This window comes from Mesoplodon bidens, assembly GCF_964165515.1.
Source record: "Mesoplodon bidens genome assembly, chromosome: 1".
NCBI classification, from domain to species: Eukaryota; Metazoa; Chordata; class Mammalia; order Artiodactyla; family Ziphiidae; genus Mesoplodon; species Mesoplodon bidens.
Genome location: NC_138176.1, coordinates 61,754,020 through 61,769,814, shown reverse-complemented (window position 1 = coordinate 61,769,814; position 15,795 = coordinate 61,754,020). Strand labels below are relative to the sequence as shown.

Sequence of the window (15,795 nt, the reverse complement as noted above, 5' to 3'; positions counted from 1 at the left end):
TTCATTTTTATTCATCTAATTATTTTCTCTCTTTTTTTTTTGGCTGCGTTGGGTCTTTGTTGTTGTGCTCAGGCTTTCTCTAGCTGCAGCGAGCGGGGGCTACTTTTCGTTGCAGTACATGGGCTTCTCATTGTGGTGGCTTCTCTTGTGAGCTTGGGCTCTAGGCATGCAGGCTTCAGTAGTTGTGGCTTGCAGGCTCAGTAGTTGTGGCTCGTGGGCCCTAGAGCACAGCCTCAGTAGTTGTGGCGCACAGGCTTAGTTGCTCTGTGGCATGTGGGATCTTCCCAGACCAGGGCTCGAACCCATGTCCCCAGCATTGACAGGCGGATTCTTAACCACTGCACCACCAGGGAAGCCCCCATCTAATTATTTTCTAATGTCCATTTTGATGACTTCTTTGACCTTTGGTGTGTAAGAAGAGTGTATTGTTTAATTTACAGACTTGTGAATTTTACAGTTTTCATCTCTTGTTGCTTTTCAGGTGTATTCCATTGTAGTTGGAGAAGATATTTTGTATAATGTCATTCTTTATGAATTTATTAAGACTTGTTTTGGGCCTAATATAGCCTCTGTTCTTGAGAATGTTCCATGTGCACCTGAAGAATGTGTAGTCTGCTATTTTTGGGTGGAGTGTCCTATATGTTTGGTAGGTCTAGTTCGTTTATGGTGGTGTTCAAGTCCTCTATTTCCTTATTGGTCTGTCTAGTTGTTCTATCTATTACAGAAAGTGGAGTATTGAAGTCTTCAGTTATTATTTATAGAGCTATCTATTTCTCCCTGCAATTCTGTCAGTGTATGTTCATATATTTTGGGGCTCTGTTGTTTGTTGTGTATATGTTTATAATTATCTTTTTGATGAATTGACCTTTTTTAAATCAATATTTAATGTCTTTTGTATATTGTAACAGTTTTTGACTTCACATTTGGACTGCAAAATGGTGGAAATAAGTCCTTCCTTATCAGTATTTTCTTTTTTTTTCTTTTATCTTTATTGGAGTATAATTGTATCAGTATTTTCTTAAATTTTGAGTTATTAGCCAAGTGATAGACTAACTTCTCGTTGGCAGTTGTCTAGTGCTGTGGGCTTGCTGACATTGCATAGATGGAAAACTATTGCACATGAAAACTGTTTGACAGTAGATGAATGAATTTTGTTTTTGGTTTTTGTTTTGTTTTGTTTTTTTGCGGTATGCGGGCCTCTCACTGTTGTGGCCTCTCCCGTTGCGGAGCACAGGCTCCGATGCACAGGCTCAGTGGCTATGGCTCACGGGCCTAGCCGCTCCGCGGCATGTGGGATCTTCCCAGACCAGGGCACGAACCCGTGTCCCCTGCATCGGCAGGAGGACTCTCAACCACTGTGCCACCAGGGAAGCCCCTGTTTTTGTTTTTTCAAATAGTGCAGGTACATTAATCTTTTTCTGGTTAAACTAGATTCTGTGGCTTTGATTTTATTTTTGTCATAACCACTAAAAAATCTTGACTTCCTTGACTGTCTGCTGGGCCATAAATAATAGTTTTTCACATGCTTTAAAGACTTGCAGTCCTGTCCCAATTAAAATTCCCATATTAGAAATTTTAAAAAAGACAGAGGGCATGCAGCCTTTGGAGTTGGAGACTTAAAGATTTGTGTTCTGGTAATGTCTGTGAATCTTCAATAAGGTATTTACTGTCTCTGTCCTGTTTCCTAATCTTTAAAATGGGAATAATGATGCTTATTCAGTGGGATAATTCTTTAATTTAGTCAGCAAATATTTGAGAGCTATTTATGTTTCAGTCATTATATGCCCTTGAGAGTACAATGCTGAGTGGAACAAAGTCTCTGCCCTCATGCTTGTTGTGAGCCCTAAATGAGTTTGTATGTGGAAAGCACATGCCAGTACCCTGGCACTTATTAATCTTATCAACCTCTACATTATTCTTCTTATTTTTGAGTTTTGAAAATTTTCTGAAATAGTTCTTGTATCTGCTCATTCCTCTGTTTTTCTTCCTGTCCCCTCTAGTTTAGACTTGTCTTTCATTCCCAGATTATGGCCTGTCTAGATAATTTTCCTGAAATCTCATTTAAATCTTATCTCCCTACCCTTTCAAAAATCTTCAACCATATTTCTTTACCTAATTTTCAAGGTCTCTCTAATCTGATCACTGAGCAAACTTATTTTCCATCAATAATAATAATCACCGACATTTGTTGAGGATTTACTGTGTAGATAGCACTCCTTAGAGCTTTACATGTATTATTTCTTTGTGTTTTTTGATAAGTAGTTTTATTAGCCCTTTTTTTGTATATGAAAAAAGTGAGGCACAAAGAAATTAAGTAATATGCACAGGATTGGATCATGCAGCTAGGAAGTGTCAGAGGCTTGAATTTAATTCAGGATCAATAACCAATATTTTTAATTACTACTCTTTTATACCTGTACCTCCATTTGAATACCACTACATCTTTTCCATTTTCTTCTCTAGGTTTGTTTTGGTTTCTCTTTCTAAGAATGCCTTTTTCTACTTGTACACCTTCTATTCACATTTTACCTATTATTCACACACATTGCCACACCCACCTCTGGAGCTTTCATTTATAGGCACTTTCTCTGATGGCAGAGACCATTACTGAAGGTTTCCTATATCTTACCACCATGATAAGTGTTTAATACATATTGTTGATTTCTGGTTTCACAATATTATAAGATCTTTTGGTTCTTCTAAATAATTTAAAAGGAATTGAAGTTTTCATAGCTAGACTAATAATTTGTCACATAGCCTTAACCTAAAAGGAAAAAACAAAATCTTTTTATGTGCCTTTAAAATAATTCATAATGGGCTTCCCTGGTGGCGCAGTGGTTGAGAGTCCGCCTGCCGATGCAGGGGACACGCGTTCGTGCCCCGGTCCGGGAGAATCCCACATGCCGCGGAGCGGCTGGGCCCGTGAGCCATGGCTGCTGGGCCTGCGTGTCCGGAGCCTGTGCTCCGCAACGGGAGAGGCCACAGCAGTGAGAGGTCCGCATATCGCAAAAAAAAAAAAAAAAAAAAAAAAAATTCATAATAACAGGAATGATTTTGGATAGTTTATATAAAAGTACTTATTTTAGGCTACAATGTAAGGCTTAAAAAGGAAATACAAATAAAAAATTTCTTTTAAATGAAAGTCATTTTTAATAGGTGTCTGAACTCAGGACAGGAGCTGCAGAAGGACTAGCCAAGCTGATGTTCTCTGGGCTTTTGGTCAGCAGCAGGATTCTTTCTCGTCTTGTCTTGTTATGGTACAATCCTGTGACTGAAGAGGATGTTCGACTTCGACATTGCCTAGGCGTGTTCTTCCCAATGTTTGCTTATGCAAGCAGGTATTTAGTCATATCGATAAATCAAAATCTAACTTGAAGTTAAATTCAGGCTCCCTTTGAGTCATGTCTATAGTATTTTGTTGTCAATGTTCTTTTTCTTCAGTGGTAAGTGAGGAAATGAGAAGAACTTACTTAGACTCTATCTACCTGAATTATTTGGCTCTTTCCTAGATGAATATGTACTGTATCTTGGTGGGGTGCATTTAATATATAATGTTGTTGTTGCTGCTTTATAAAGAATCATATGTTTTTTCTTTGCCAACATACCTCAAATTGTTTTTCAATAGGACTAACCAGGAATGTTTTGAAGAAGCCTTTCTTCCAACTCTACAAACACTGGCCAATGCCCCTGCATCTTCTCCTTTAGCTGAAATAGACATCACTAATGTTGCTGAGTTACTTGTAGATTTGACAAGACCAAGTGGATTAAATCCTCAGGACAAGAATTCGCAAGATTATCAGGTAGGTGAGCATGTTAGCCTGTGGATGGTCTAGGGATGGTAACTAGCATGCTTTGGTAAAATAATCCCTCTCATAGATTCTTTGAAATAGTGAGAAGTTACATATAGATCTTAAGATTTCTAGTTTATATGGTAGCACATAACACAAAGCAAGAAAAAGATCTTTTGCAACTATGTGGGTGGACCTAGAGGGTATTGTGCTTTGTGAAGTAAGTCAGAGAAAGACAAATACTCTGTTATCACTTATATGCAGACTCTAAAAAGTAAAACAAATGAATGAATATAACAAAACAAACATACAGTTATAGAGGACAAACTAGTGGTTACTAGTAGGGAAGGGGAGGGGAGAGGGACAAGATAGAGATAGGGGATTAAGAGACATAAACTACTATGTATAAAATAAACTACAAGGATTATTGTACAGCACAGGGAAATGTAGCCATTATTTTATAATAATTTGAAATGGAGTATAATATATAAAAATATTGAATCACTCTCTTGTGCACCTGAAACCAATATAATATTGTAGATCAACTATAATTTAAAAAAATCTTTTGGGAAATGGGGAGATAATCATATAAAAGTAGAAGTAATCATTGCTAACATTTTTGCTACTGAAAAGAAGTTACCGAAAATTCATCATCCTTACTACCCCCTCCCCACCTAGTTCTGACTGTTAATCATTCTGTATAATGACCTGTTATGTAGGACTCATTGAGTCCTCAATTATTGGCTTACCTGCTCTGTTTCTGATACAAGGAAGGAGAATTCAAAGAATGAAACTCACCTCAAGCTTAGTTTTGTTTGTAATTCGAAGAAGATATAGTAAGTGCATACTCTCCCACAAATTACATGTAAGCTGGTTTTTAACCCTTTAATATCATTTGATCAAACATTCACCATATTGAAAATTAATGTGTTAATTATTTCAGATGCCAGCTGATTAAGTTGAAAATATTGGTCTTCTGTTTTGTTACTTAGTGACTGCATACTTCATTTGAGTTACTATGTTACATGTTATTGGAAAGAAGATTGCAATGGATATTAAGGCAAAATATAGTAAGGGTCAGTGATATAGCTACTAAGTGCTTTAGCACTTTAGAAGATGGCAAGTTTCATGTGGTATGGGTGATGAGTACAGCATTACTAGTTTTAAATCTCACTGAGTAAAATTCACTTAGGCCTTGTTGGGATTTGGGGAGTGGTTTGGATAGAGAGAAAAGACTTTTAGTAAAGGTGATTAAATGTAGCTGGTAGTACAAGTCATGTTGGGGAACTGTGGAAAAAATCTGTCAGCTAAGGATCCCGAATAGGCCTGTTAGGGAAGAACATTAGGATAGGGAATTTGGAGTTGACTCTATTTGCAGGGTGTATAATGAAAGGGTATAATGAAAGGGTTAATGGGATGACAGTTACTTATTAGGAAGATTAATTTGGTGGTCAGTTTCATTAAGTGAGGTGAATTGGTAAGAGGAATAGGGAGAGAATATTAATAAAGAGAGCAGTTAAAAGTTGATATAATTAGGAGATAAAAGCTTACAGAAAAAGAATAATAGAAAGTAGTAGTAGAAAGTAGACAGAAAAAAGTAGTAGAAATTGACATAGAAAAAAAATTGCGGGTAGAAAAGTCTAGAAGAAAGAACTTTGTGTGAGTCAAGGGAGATGGAGGAATCCAAGATAACCCTGAGGTCCTAAGTGTGGGTGACAGAAGACCTCAAAGAAGCTGTTGACATTAGGGTGTACTCTCATGATCAGCATCTTGAAGGAGTGAGGGAAATAGATTGGGCAGAGGAAGAAGTTGAACTGTCATACAGTCTTAAGGTCCCAGCTGATCTCACAGAAGTTCCAGAATTGGGATAGTTCTTTGCTTTGTCCAGAATTGAAACAAGGCTGGGCTGTTATACCTGTACATCTACCAGTTACTGAATGTGGACTAACCCTTGCGGGGAAGGTGTGACCTTAGGCAGAGCCCATTGTCTTCAGCTTGGATCAGTTTTGCACCTGGGAACTTTGAGCCTCCATAACTCGTGGTAGCCTGGAGAATGAATGGTCAGTAGTAAAGCAGATGGATCTGGGCCCTGTACCACAGCATCCACTTTACAAGAAGGGGAGCTCACATGGGGAGGACTATGATAATTTTGTTTTAGACATTTTGGGATTATGTCAAGATAATTAGTTGGAAATGATAGATGTGTCAGACTGTATTGTAATCATACCATTTCAATTGACAAGAATTTTTCTCTTGATTTTCCAGGCCTTAACAGTTCATGACAATCTGGCTATAAAAATTTGCAATGAGATCCTAACATGTCCATATTCACCAGAAATTCGGGTCTATACGAAAGCCTTGAGTTCTTTAGAACTCACTAGCAGTCTTGCTAAAGATCTTCTGGTTCTACTGAATGAGATTCTGGAGGTAAGTAGTTTCTAGTTACTCTTAATGTGTATAAATTTTTATCAAAGTAGAATTTACATGATTCTATTAATTTATGCATACAGTAGTATGCTGTGACTTTGCTCATTTGAAGTAAATATTTCCTTCATAAATTTAATAGAATTTTTAGAATGTTTTATTAACTTTATCAGTATATAGCATTTTTGAAAGAAGATTAGAAAATGTTGCATTAAAAAAAGTTTTCTGTTACAGCAAGTAAAAGATAGAATGTGTGTGAGAGCTTTGGAGAAAATCAAGGTTCAGTTAGAAAAAGGAAATAAAGAACATGGTGACCAAGTTGTAGCGGCACAGGATGACAACACAACTACAACTGTTTTTCAAAGTGAAGATGGTAATGACATACTAACCTATTTATAAGATTCTGTCCTTTTCATCTTTACTGAGATACATTGTTTTCCTCCTCTAACATACATGTGATTGTATGTCAGAAATGGAAGAAAAGATTTTCTAATTAAATCCCCTTAGGAAAGTGTATTACTGATAAGTGTTTACTGTATAGTTTTTTTGTGTATATTTCTCACCATATGACCATGCATACTTTGTTCCTAAGAGTTTTACTTGCTTATTTTCCAGTGTTCACATTTTTTTGGAACACTTATTTATGATAAATTTTCAATAGCTGCTATTGGGACTGGTTGTCATTGATTTGATCATTTAAAGTATTTCATGAGGCTACTTTTAATTTAGTTAATTAATAATTGTATTATTTCCTTTAATAGAAAACAACAAAGAAGTATATATAACTCCTGTCAAGGATGTAAAAGCAACCCGAATGAAATCCACTCAGCAAAAGACCAACAGAGGTAATATATGGATTGACTAGCTTTTTTAAAAAAATAAATTTATTTATTTATTTATTTTTGGTTGCATTAGGTTCTTCGTTGCTGCGCATGGGCTTTCTCCAGTTGCAGCGAGTGGGGGCTTCTCTTGTTGCGGAGCACAGGCTTGAGGCACGTGGGCTTCAGCAGTTGTGCGTGGGCTCAGTAGTTGTGGTGTGCGGGCTCTAGAGTGCAGGCTCAGTAGTTGTGGCGCACGGGCTTAGTTGCTCTGCGGCATGTGGGGTCTTCCCGGACCAGGGATTGAACCCATGTTCCTTGCATTGGCAGGCGGATTCTTTTTTTTTAAATTAATTTATTTATTTTTGGCTACATTGGGTCTTCATTGCTGTGTGCAGGGTTCTCTCTAGTTGCGTCGAGCGGGGGCTACTTTTCGTTGCAGTGTGCGGGGTTCTCATTGTGGTGTCTTCTCTTGTTGCAGAGCATGGGCTCTAGGCACGCGGGCTTCAGTAGTTGTGGCTTGCGGGCTCTAGAGCGCAGGCTCAGTAGTTGTGGCACACGGGCTTAGTTGCTCCATGGCATGTGGGATATTCCTGGACCAGGGCTCGAACCCATGTCGCCCACATTGGTGGGCAGATTCTTAACCCCTGCGCCACCAGGGAAGTCCCCTGGATTGACTAACCTTATAATAAAACTTTTCAGTTTTGCTATCCAGTGAAATACTTTGTTTCCTTAGATAGGTATAAAGATTATTCATTGTCTTCAGTATCCTTAACTTTCTTTTTGATTTGTTTTAGATGATATTAGGTTTTGCTTTGTGTCTAAAAGACATCGGTGTTGCTTCAAGTGCTTTTGATTGAAAGAAATATGATGCAAAAGATCATACTGCAAAGGACTATTTGGGTTAAATTAAGATTTTTATTATCAAATGATGAACGATGATTTTATATTTATATTATCAGTTGTTTGTGGTCTGTCCTTTATATGATTAAGCATTTTTGTCCCTTTTATCCTCCTAGTATTTTTCTGGGCTTCTGTTTTCCATTTTATTTCATATTTTCCCAACATAATTTATTTTCAAAGGGATATCCAACAATAGGGGATTTGCTGGAATAAAGTAAATGTTGATTATTAAGGGATCACTTAGAAAAAAAAGTGTGAAATTCAAGGTCTTTTAAATCTTTTATTATTTTCTTATTACAAAAGCAATGCATGCTTATTACAGAAGAAACAGAAAATACATCCAAGCAAATTAATCAAAAGAATGCTAATAATTCCACCTATGAACCAACCATTATTTTAATCCTTGAGGCCCTTTTCTGTGTAGATTTAATTTTTTTCTAAATGGAAAAAAATAATATTGTTTTGTAGCCAATCAGTTATTTAAATGCTAATTGCTGGCTAATTGTTCCACATTAGTCCCATATTGTTGGATGTTTTCTTGGGGATAACTACATTAGAAGTTTACAAGCAAATATGTACAGTTGGAAGAAAACAGAAACAAAAAGTCTCACTTGAATAAGTAGGGTATATAAATTTCAACCGAATGATCATACTGAATAATTTGGTTTTGATCAGATTGCTTTTAGTCAGGTACAAGAACTACACCTCTTTTTTTTTAATAGCTCAAACTTCATTTATATATGCTGTTTTATTATCATAAATGAGCATCACAGGCCACTTCGCTGCTTAACCTTGTGAATTTCTAGCTAGTAGAATTTTTGTAACCCCCCAGCATATAAAGGGCTTTAATTTTTATACTGAAATGTTTTAGAACACACATTTGACCATGTATATGTTTGAATATTTTACAGTAAACCATATTGTACTGATTAAAGTTCTATTTGTTTAGGATCTGTTTTATGGGCTTAACCTCTCTTTTTAACCTTAATTTTCATTAGGTTCTCCATATACCTTGTGCTATGAGGTACTTTCTTTATATAACATTTTTCACATGCTTCTTTCCCCCAAATAAATTTAACAAAATTTGCCACCTATAACTCAGTTTCCATCTTTTCCCTTGCCTATTGAGTTTACAAAAGAAATTAGTAAAATTTTGATCTTGCTGGGGTTCCTTTTCTCCATGGTGTTGCTAATTTGTATCAAGGTGGCTGGGAACTAGGAGGAAAGGGTGTTGAAGAGGGAAAAATAAAGGATTTGGGTAGCCCAGAAAACAGGTTAAAAATGATCAATTGATAATAGATTTTGATAATGAATTATATACTGTCTTTAAGGACGGAGAAAAGTGATAGCTTCAGCTAGAACGAACAGGAGACGTCAGACTGTTGAGGCTGAGGCTGACTCTGAAAGGTATGCCATGCACATCTAGAATATGTAAAGAGGTTTATCTTCATTTAAAAAAAATATTTGTCTAGAAGTAAAAAAAAAAAATTGTAGTTTGCTTATACTGTGATTATTTAACAAGATAATCCATGAAAATTTACAGCTTTTTAGATTATGTATCTAAGAGCATTTGACTTCCTCTGGCTTGTGTGCTTTTCCTGTTCATTGACATGGCTTTTAGTACTAGGTAGTTATCTTTATGTTCTTTCAAATTGTATTTCCATGTATTCCTTTAATTATAAGATCATGTATGTATGACTTTTCTAAACTTGAATTAGCAAACTATTGAGATTCAGATTTGGGTTCTCTACATTTATAATGATAGAATAATTCTGCCTATACTTTGGATGATATTAGTGATATACTGTTTATTTTTGGTTTCTGCCAATAAGCCATTGTTGGAAGCTGTTTACAGCTGTCTTGCATTCATTCATTCATAGGTAAAATGTATATATTTTCATTTTATAACTTTAGATCAAGTTTTAATTAAATTTAAACTATCTTTTGGGGAAACTTGCTGTTTACAGTGTTTTAGGAATGTATTGCCTAAATAAACAGAACTTATTTTTTCACTACTTGAGTTTCCTAAAAAAACTCTTGGGCAGTTGTTATGGTTCCTGTTTAATTACAAGCTTCATTATAGAAGTTTGGGTTTTTGTTTTTTGCTTTTTTCTGTATAATACCAGGTTCCATGTAGATATAAAAAAAAATTAGTTAGGTTTTCCATGGTTCACTTTGCTGGATAGCCAATCGGTGTTTTTTGGTTTTGAAATTTCAGTTTTAAGCTTAACGGAATCAGGATATCAATCACACACGGATAGAATCAGGATATCAATCACACATGGATAGAATGACAGAAACAAAGTTTTATTTATAAATAAACTGGTTTTAAAGCTTGTATTTAAATTGGTGTATTTCAACATCTGTTTAGTGATCATGAAGTTCCAGAGCCAGAATCAGAAATGAAGATGAGACTACCAAGACGAGCAAAGACAGCAGCACTAGAAAAAAGTAAACTTAACCTTGCATAATTTCTCAGTGAAGATAAAAATTAGAAGATATGATGGAGGTGGAGTCCTTTGAAAAATGTCCTTTAAAATTATGTTCATTTCTTTGCTTTAATAAAGTTACCCTTGTATGAAAATTAGAAGAAGTCTGATTCTTGTAGAACTTTCTGCTGTGTGATTCCACATTACTTTAGCCTGTATTGAAGCAGTGAGACAGCGTCCATCAGTGTGCTCCACAGACCATCTGCATCAGTCATGGATTTAATCAGAATCTAACGTGGGCCCAGGAACCTGCTTTTTAACAGCCTTTCCAGGTGATGCTTATGAGTTCTCACATTTAAAATCATGGCATTATAGACAACTTTTAAATGTAACTAGCTGGTAGCTTGCATTTGAAAAGTTTGACTTATAATGTGGCAGATCCAACATAGATAAAAACACCTCAGAACACATTTTAAAAATGACATCTTAAGGGCAAATGAAGTGCCACAAACTGGCTAGAGAGGAGCTTACTTCCAGGAAAGACTAGTATAATGAACCAAAGTCCCCAGCATCCAAGTTCAACAGTTATCATTTTGATAATTTTGTGATTCCTACACTTAAAAATATTTTGATAATGCTACATGCATGAGTAATTTTTTTCCTAGAATGTTTGCATATGAGAGCCCAAGTTTGCTTATGTTACGATGGTTCCTGGGTTAGGGAAATGTTCACATATACATATTAATCATGGAGTTCTCTATGTTTTTGGCATAACAAAATATTTATTGTGGGTAATAAAAAATACTAGTAGGAAAAGAATGTGACAGGAAGTCCACTATATACTAATGTATGAATGAGCACTATTTCTTCACTGTAAATTTATTTTCTGAATTGGCACTTGCCTGACTTAAGAAACTTACACCATGTCATATCAGTCCTCTTTCTTTCTGTAACTCCCAACTAAACACCTTTTACTCCTCTGATAATCATCTCTATTATTCAGAATAGAAATACCTTAACATTGGATCTAATACATTGGTTTTAATAATAATTGTGCTTTTTTTAGGTTTATTTACCAGAGGCCATTTATTTAAGGTGACATTCTAAGATGGAGCTAAAGTAAGAATGCTGTGCTTTTTTGAGCCAAATTGCTACATTACATATGTATATGTGCTTTATAAAACTTAGAAATATAAAAGGAGTCTGAAGGTTACAAAGAATGCTTATTAAGAAAAAGGAAAAGGCAGATATGGTGGTGATATAAAACAATGAAAAATAGATGATTGTTTCTCATTCTGTTGGCTCTGTGTCTTTTCCTGTGCTTCAAATTCCTTATGTAAGCCTTTTTGTTAAATCCCTGTCTTTTTAAAAATAATTTGGGGGTTGGGGTAGGCTGGGAGAAATAAGGACTTAGAAGGTACACAAAATGTGCCATAAGTAAAAGTCTTTAGAAACACAATAAACTAAATCCCATTTAACCCATAGCTAGGCAATCCAAAGGGAAGGGTGTTCTTACATACTTTACATGGACCACCGTATCAAAGCTTTCCTTCTTAGCCATGGGAAAAATTAAGCATCAGACTTTGAGTATTCTTACTATTCAAGTTTTGGACACAATCACATAAGCCAATCACAAAAGCTATGCTTTTGTACTACTAAAGAGGTAAGGAATATTATCCTCATTTTAAGACATCCCTTAACACTTTAAAATAAATGGCTAAAATACAGTAAAATCAATGGATATAAATCCATTTACCATTTTTCATTCAAAATGGATAACTTACAAAAACCAAACAGTATTCTTATCTGCAAGAGGCACAGATTTGCTCAAGAGTCAACATGCAATTGTGCCATTGCTCTTAAAACCCAGACTTTATAGGTTTAAAAGTACAGAGAAATAACTGATCAGTTCAAATTCTCCTTATGAATGGAAACATGCTACTTGATGATAAACTATGATCAATTTTTCTATACATATATAACTTTGAAAGAGATATACTTCTAAGAGATACCTTTGCCTTTTACCAATTTGCTTCGAGGTAGTTGGTATCCACCTGTTATTACAACTGTTCATGGGTCAGGTAATCACAAATCTTTCTTTACAGTACTAGCCTTCTAATTCTCACAATGCATTATATATTAAGACATTGTGCACGGAAATAAAACTGGGGACAATTATATATTTAAACTTAGGGAGTAAAAAATTCACAAAATACCATTAAAAAGAGAAACTTCAAAAATCCATTTGTACTGCAAAATTCCACAATGGCCTGGTGTAAAACGTAAAAAAACATACAAAGAATATAATCAAAATGATTAATGCTAATGATTTAATATATAGACAAATCACGACTAGAAATATTTCAAAATCAATCGATAAATGCTTATCAGCAGGAAGAATGTTGACGTACAAAATAAGGATAGTGCAAGAAGAACTGCAATCTATTTCTCTTCACTTTTGAGATTTTGGTTATGAACTGTACAGCTCGCTAGAGATGCTGCTGTCAAATTCAGATTCCATTCAATGGGACGATTAAGGCACATCTTAATGGGGCTCAAAGGGCAACTTGCTGTATTCCCATCAGACAAATTCACTTTCTCATCAGTTTTCACTTGTAGCATGCTGGAAAAAAAAAGTGTAAAGCACTTTAGTTTTTACTTTAATTTCAAAGAAACCATCAACCTTCTAAAAGAAAATTCAGTAGTTTTATTGTTCAGATCTCTCAACAATAGAGATTGATTGATTGTTGGGGTTTTTTTAGCTCCTGTCTCCTTAATGAACTGAATTCAACACAGGTAATTGAGAGGTCACTCAGATACCACTGGACAAAAATAGCATATACGGATTTCATCAGTATACATCAGAAAGGATATTTAACCTACTGAGCTTGGCCGGATTCAACCCTTCTTTTAACTTTTCCTTTAACCTACCAGGATCACAGCCACTTTGAGATGAGAAGAAATTAACCTTTGTTGAATGCCTACCATATTCTAGGCACATTCGCATGCATTATCTCATTTCATAACCACCAAGCAAGGTTGGTATACTGTAAGCTCATAAGAAACGATAAAAGTGAGTCACAAAGAGTTCCAGTACAAATAAAGTCGAGTCATGGGCTGGACCTGGAATACAGTCTTTGCTCTTTCCCTTATGCCTGTCTACTAGCTCTCTGATGAGAATCTTCTCTAAAATCACAGAATTGAGAGTCCAAAGGATAGCTAGCCATTCCACATGTGTAATATTAAAGTCAATTCACATCTTCCAATGTGAATCCTTACGTTTAGAAATGATTTCATAGCTTGCTATACATTAGCTCATTTGACACAACTGATTAGTTCAGTTCGACTACATCATTCCTAAGCTTTCTTCAACCGCAGGTCAATGATCCTTCCCACTCGTAAAGAGGAAGCTGAGTTGTGTAGCATTTTAGTGGCTTATTAGAGTTGGTAAATGGCAGCAGCATCCAGACTTCGGTAGCATTTTCCTGATCTCCTTACAACTTCAAACACCTGACTCACTTGCCATTCAATAAGCCAGAGGTTTAACCTGTTAAACCATATTTTAACAGCCATCATATTTTCACTGAGTTGAGTTCTCCCCGAACAGTCCCAGTTCCACCGAATGACATGGTTTCAATTTTTATAAATAGATAATGAAACAAAATGACAGTTTAAAAGATTATTCATCAAAAATAGTAAATCATCATAAAAAAAAATCCAAAACCTAGAGATATGATCAATAACAGTAATGTTTTTCCTTCCTCCAAGGACTGCTAGTCTTCATATTTTTCTTTGTATTTTCAAAACAAGAAAGTCTGATGTATGACTCTTTGAGGAACTCTAAAGCAAGCTATAAAAATACAATGATATTAATTGAGGTAGCTTGGTAGGTAAGTATATCAGGCATCAAACTCCAAAATAAGAAAACAATGGCATGGAGCAACAAATCATAGTCCCCAAAACGATTTATTTTTCTGTTTTCTGTTTGCTATTTGATTGGCAAAGGTGTATTCATCAGAGAATACTACTCAATAACTACACTATTGTTCTTTGCAATACTTTAAAGACTTTTAAGGTTACTTTTCTAGAGTGTACTCCAAATTTGGGAACACAAACGCCAGGGATGCACAAAAGTATACACATGCACGGGAAGAAAACAGTCAAGAAAAAGAACTAAATGTTAGTACCAATATACAGATTGACATGTTTAATTCATAAATATATACCTACAAAAAAAACTAGCTGGTGTTTGAAGTTTCGGCACTACTGATCTTGAAGTGCTAGAACCAGAGGCATTAGAAACAGCAGAGCTAGAAGTGACCTTTCTAGTCCCCACTTCCCCGCTTTTTTTTTTTTTTAAGAGATGATAGGGAAACTAAGATATAGGAAAATAGAAAAATAAACTGCTCTTTTTCAAAGTGTTCTAACCAGATGTATGAGGACCAATATAAGAATCTCGATCTCTAATTATAATCCAGTACTTACCAGAGCACTTTTCAATTCCATCTTCTCTACCAGTCAAATTATTTAACATTTATTGAATACCCATCAGAAAGCACTTTGGGATACAAAGATGAAGATATAGTCCACGCTTTCAAAAAATTTGCAGTCTATAGGAATTTTTAACAAATATACCTTTATATTTGGGAATTAAAATTTTGACTAGTTAGGTTTAATGTTAGAAATTTGTTATAGAATCATATACATTTGTACCAAGTGAAAGATTAATAAATGCTCAACTTTTCTTGATGTATTTTTTAAACGATTTTTTTAATGTTTTAAAACTAGGTAATACATTTGCAAAATTAAAAATAGATCAATAACTACAAAATGTTATACAATGAAGTCTCTCACTGCTCCTAGCCCCTCTTCCAGGAGCAACTACTGTTGCCTATTTCTTGTGTATTATTCCAGATAGTCTCTCTGCATTGATATTTATGTATATATGTCTGTTTCAAATATCTCCTTTCCCCCTACACAATTCTGAATACTGTTCTGTATCTTGCTTATATATTTTGGAGATTGTTCTATATTTGTACAATGAATATATGATTCTTTTAACAGCTACATAGAACTCCATTCTATGGCTATGTCATAATTGACTTAGCCAGTCTTCAACTGATAAACTTTTGGGCTATTCCAATCTTTTGCTTAAAAATATCAATGTATTGAATATTCTTATATGTGTCTCTTTAAATATATGTGAAAGTACATCTTCAGGACTGATGTCTAGGATTGGCATGTCTGGGTCAACAGGTGCTTTAAAACTTTTGATAGATATTACCAAAATTCCCTTCACAGACTGTACCTTTTTACACTCTGACCAATGATATATGAAAATGTCTTCCCTCACACTCTTATAACAATGTATAATAAAATTTAGGAAAGCTTAAAAAATTGTATGCCCTTGCTTAATTTGCATTTCTCTTCTCA

General features: G+C 35.2%; 2 protein-coding genes across 9 annotated transcripts in view; one reads left to right on the top strand and one right to left on the bottom strand.

The window, feature by feature from the left end:
- NCAPG (non-SMC condensin I complex subunit G) overlaps positions 1–10,526 on the top strand; it is a 39,003-nt gene extending 28,477 nt beyond the window's left edge. The window contains exons 15-21 of the mRNA XM_081225412.1: positions 3,157–3,338; positions 3,626–3,800; positions 6,054–6,215; positions 6,447–6,585; positions 6,974–7,057; positions 9,265–9,340; positions 10,305–10,526. Coding sequence (XP_081081538.1) covers positions 3,157–3,338; positions 3,626–3,800; positions 6,054–6,215; positions 6,447–6,585; positions 6,974–7,057; positions 9,265–9,340; positions 10,305–10,404 — 918 coding nt within the window. The 3' untranslated portion in view covers positions 10,405–10,526. The remainder of the gene's footprint in view (positions 1–3,156; positions 3,339–3,625; positions 3,801–6,053; positions 6,216–6,446; positions 6,586–6,973; positions 7,058–9,264; positions 9,341–10,304) is intronic.
- A 2,189-nt stretch (positions 10,527–12,715) lies between these two features.
- Positions 12,716–15,795, bottom strand: part of LCORL (ligand dependent nuclear receptor corepressor like) — a 182,431-nt gene continuing 179,351 nt past the window's right edge. For 5 of the 8 annotated variants that reach the window (XM_081245498.1, XM_081245501.1, XM_081245502.1 and 2 more), the window contains one exon: positions 12,851–12,985. In XM_081245498.1, coding sequence (XP_081101624.1) covers positions 12,972–12,985 — 14 coding nt within the window. In that variant the 3' untranslated portion in view covers positions 12,851–12,971. Of the gene's footprint in view, positions 12,986–15,795 lie in introns of all 8 variants that reach the window. The other 3 variants (XM_081245507.1, XM_081245505.1, XM_081245508.1) reach the window with 3 other exon arrangements.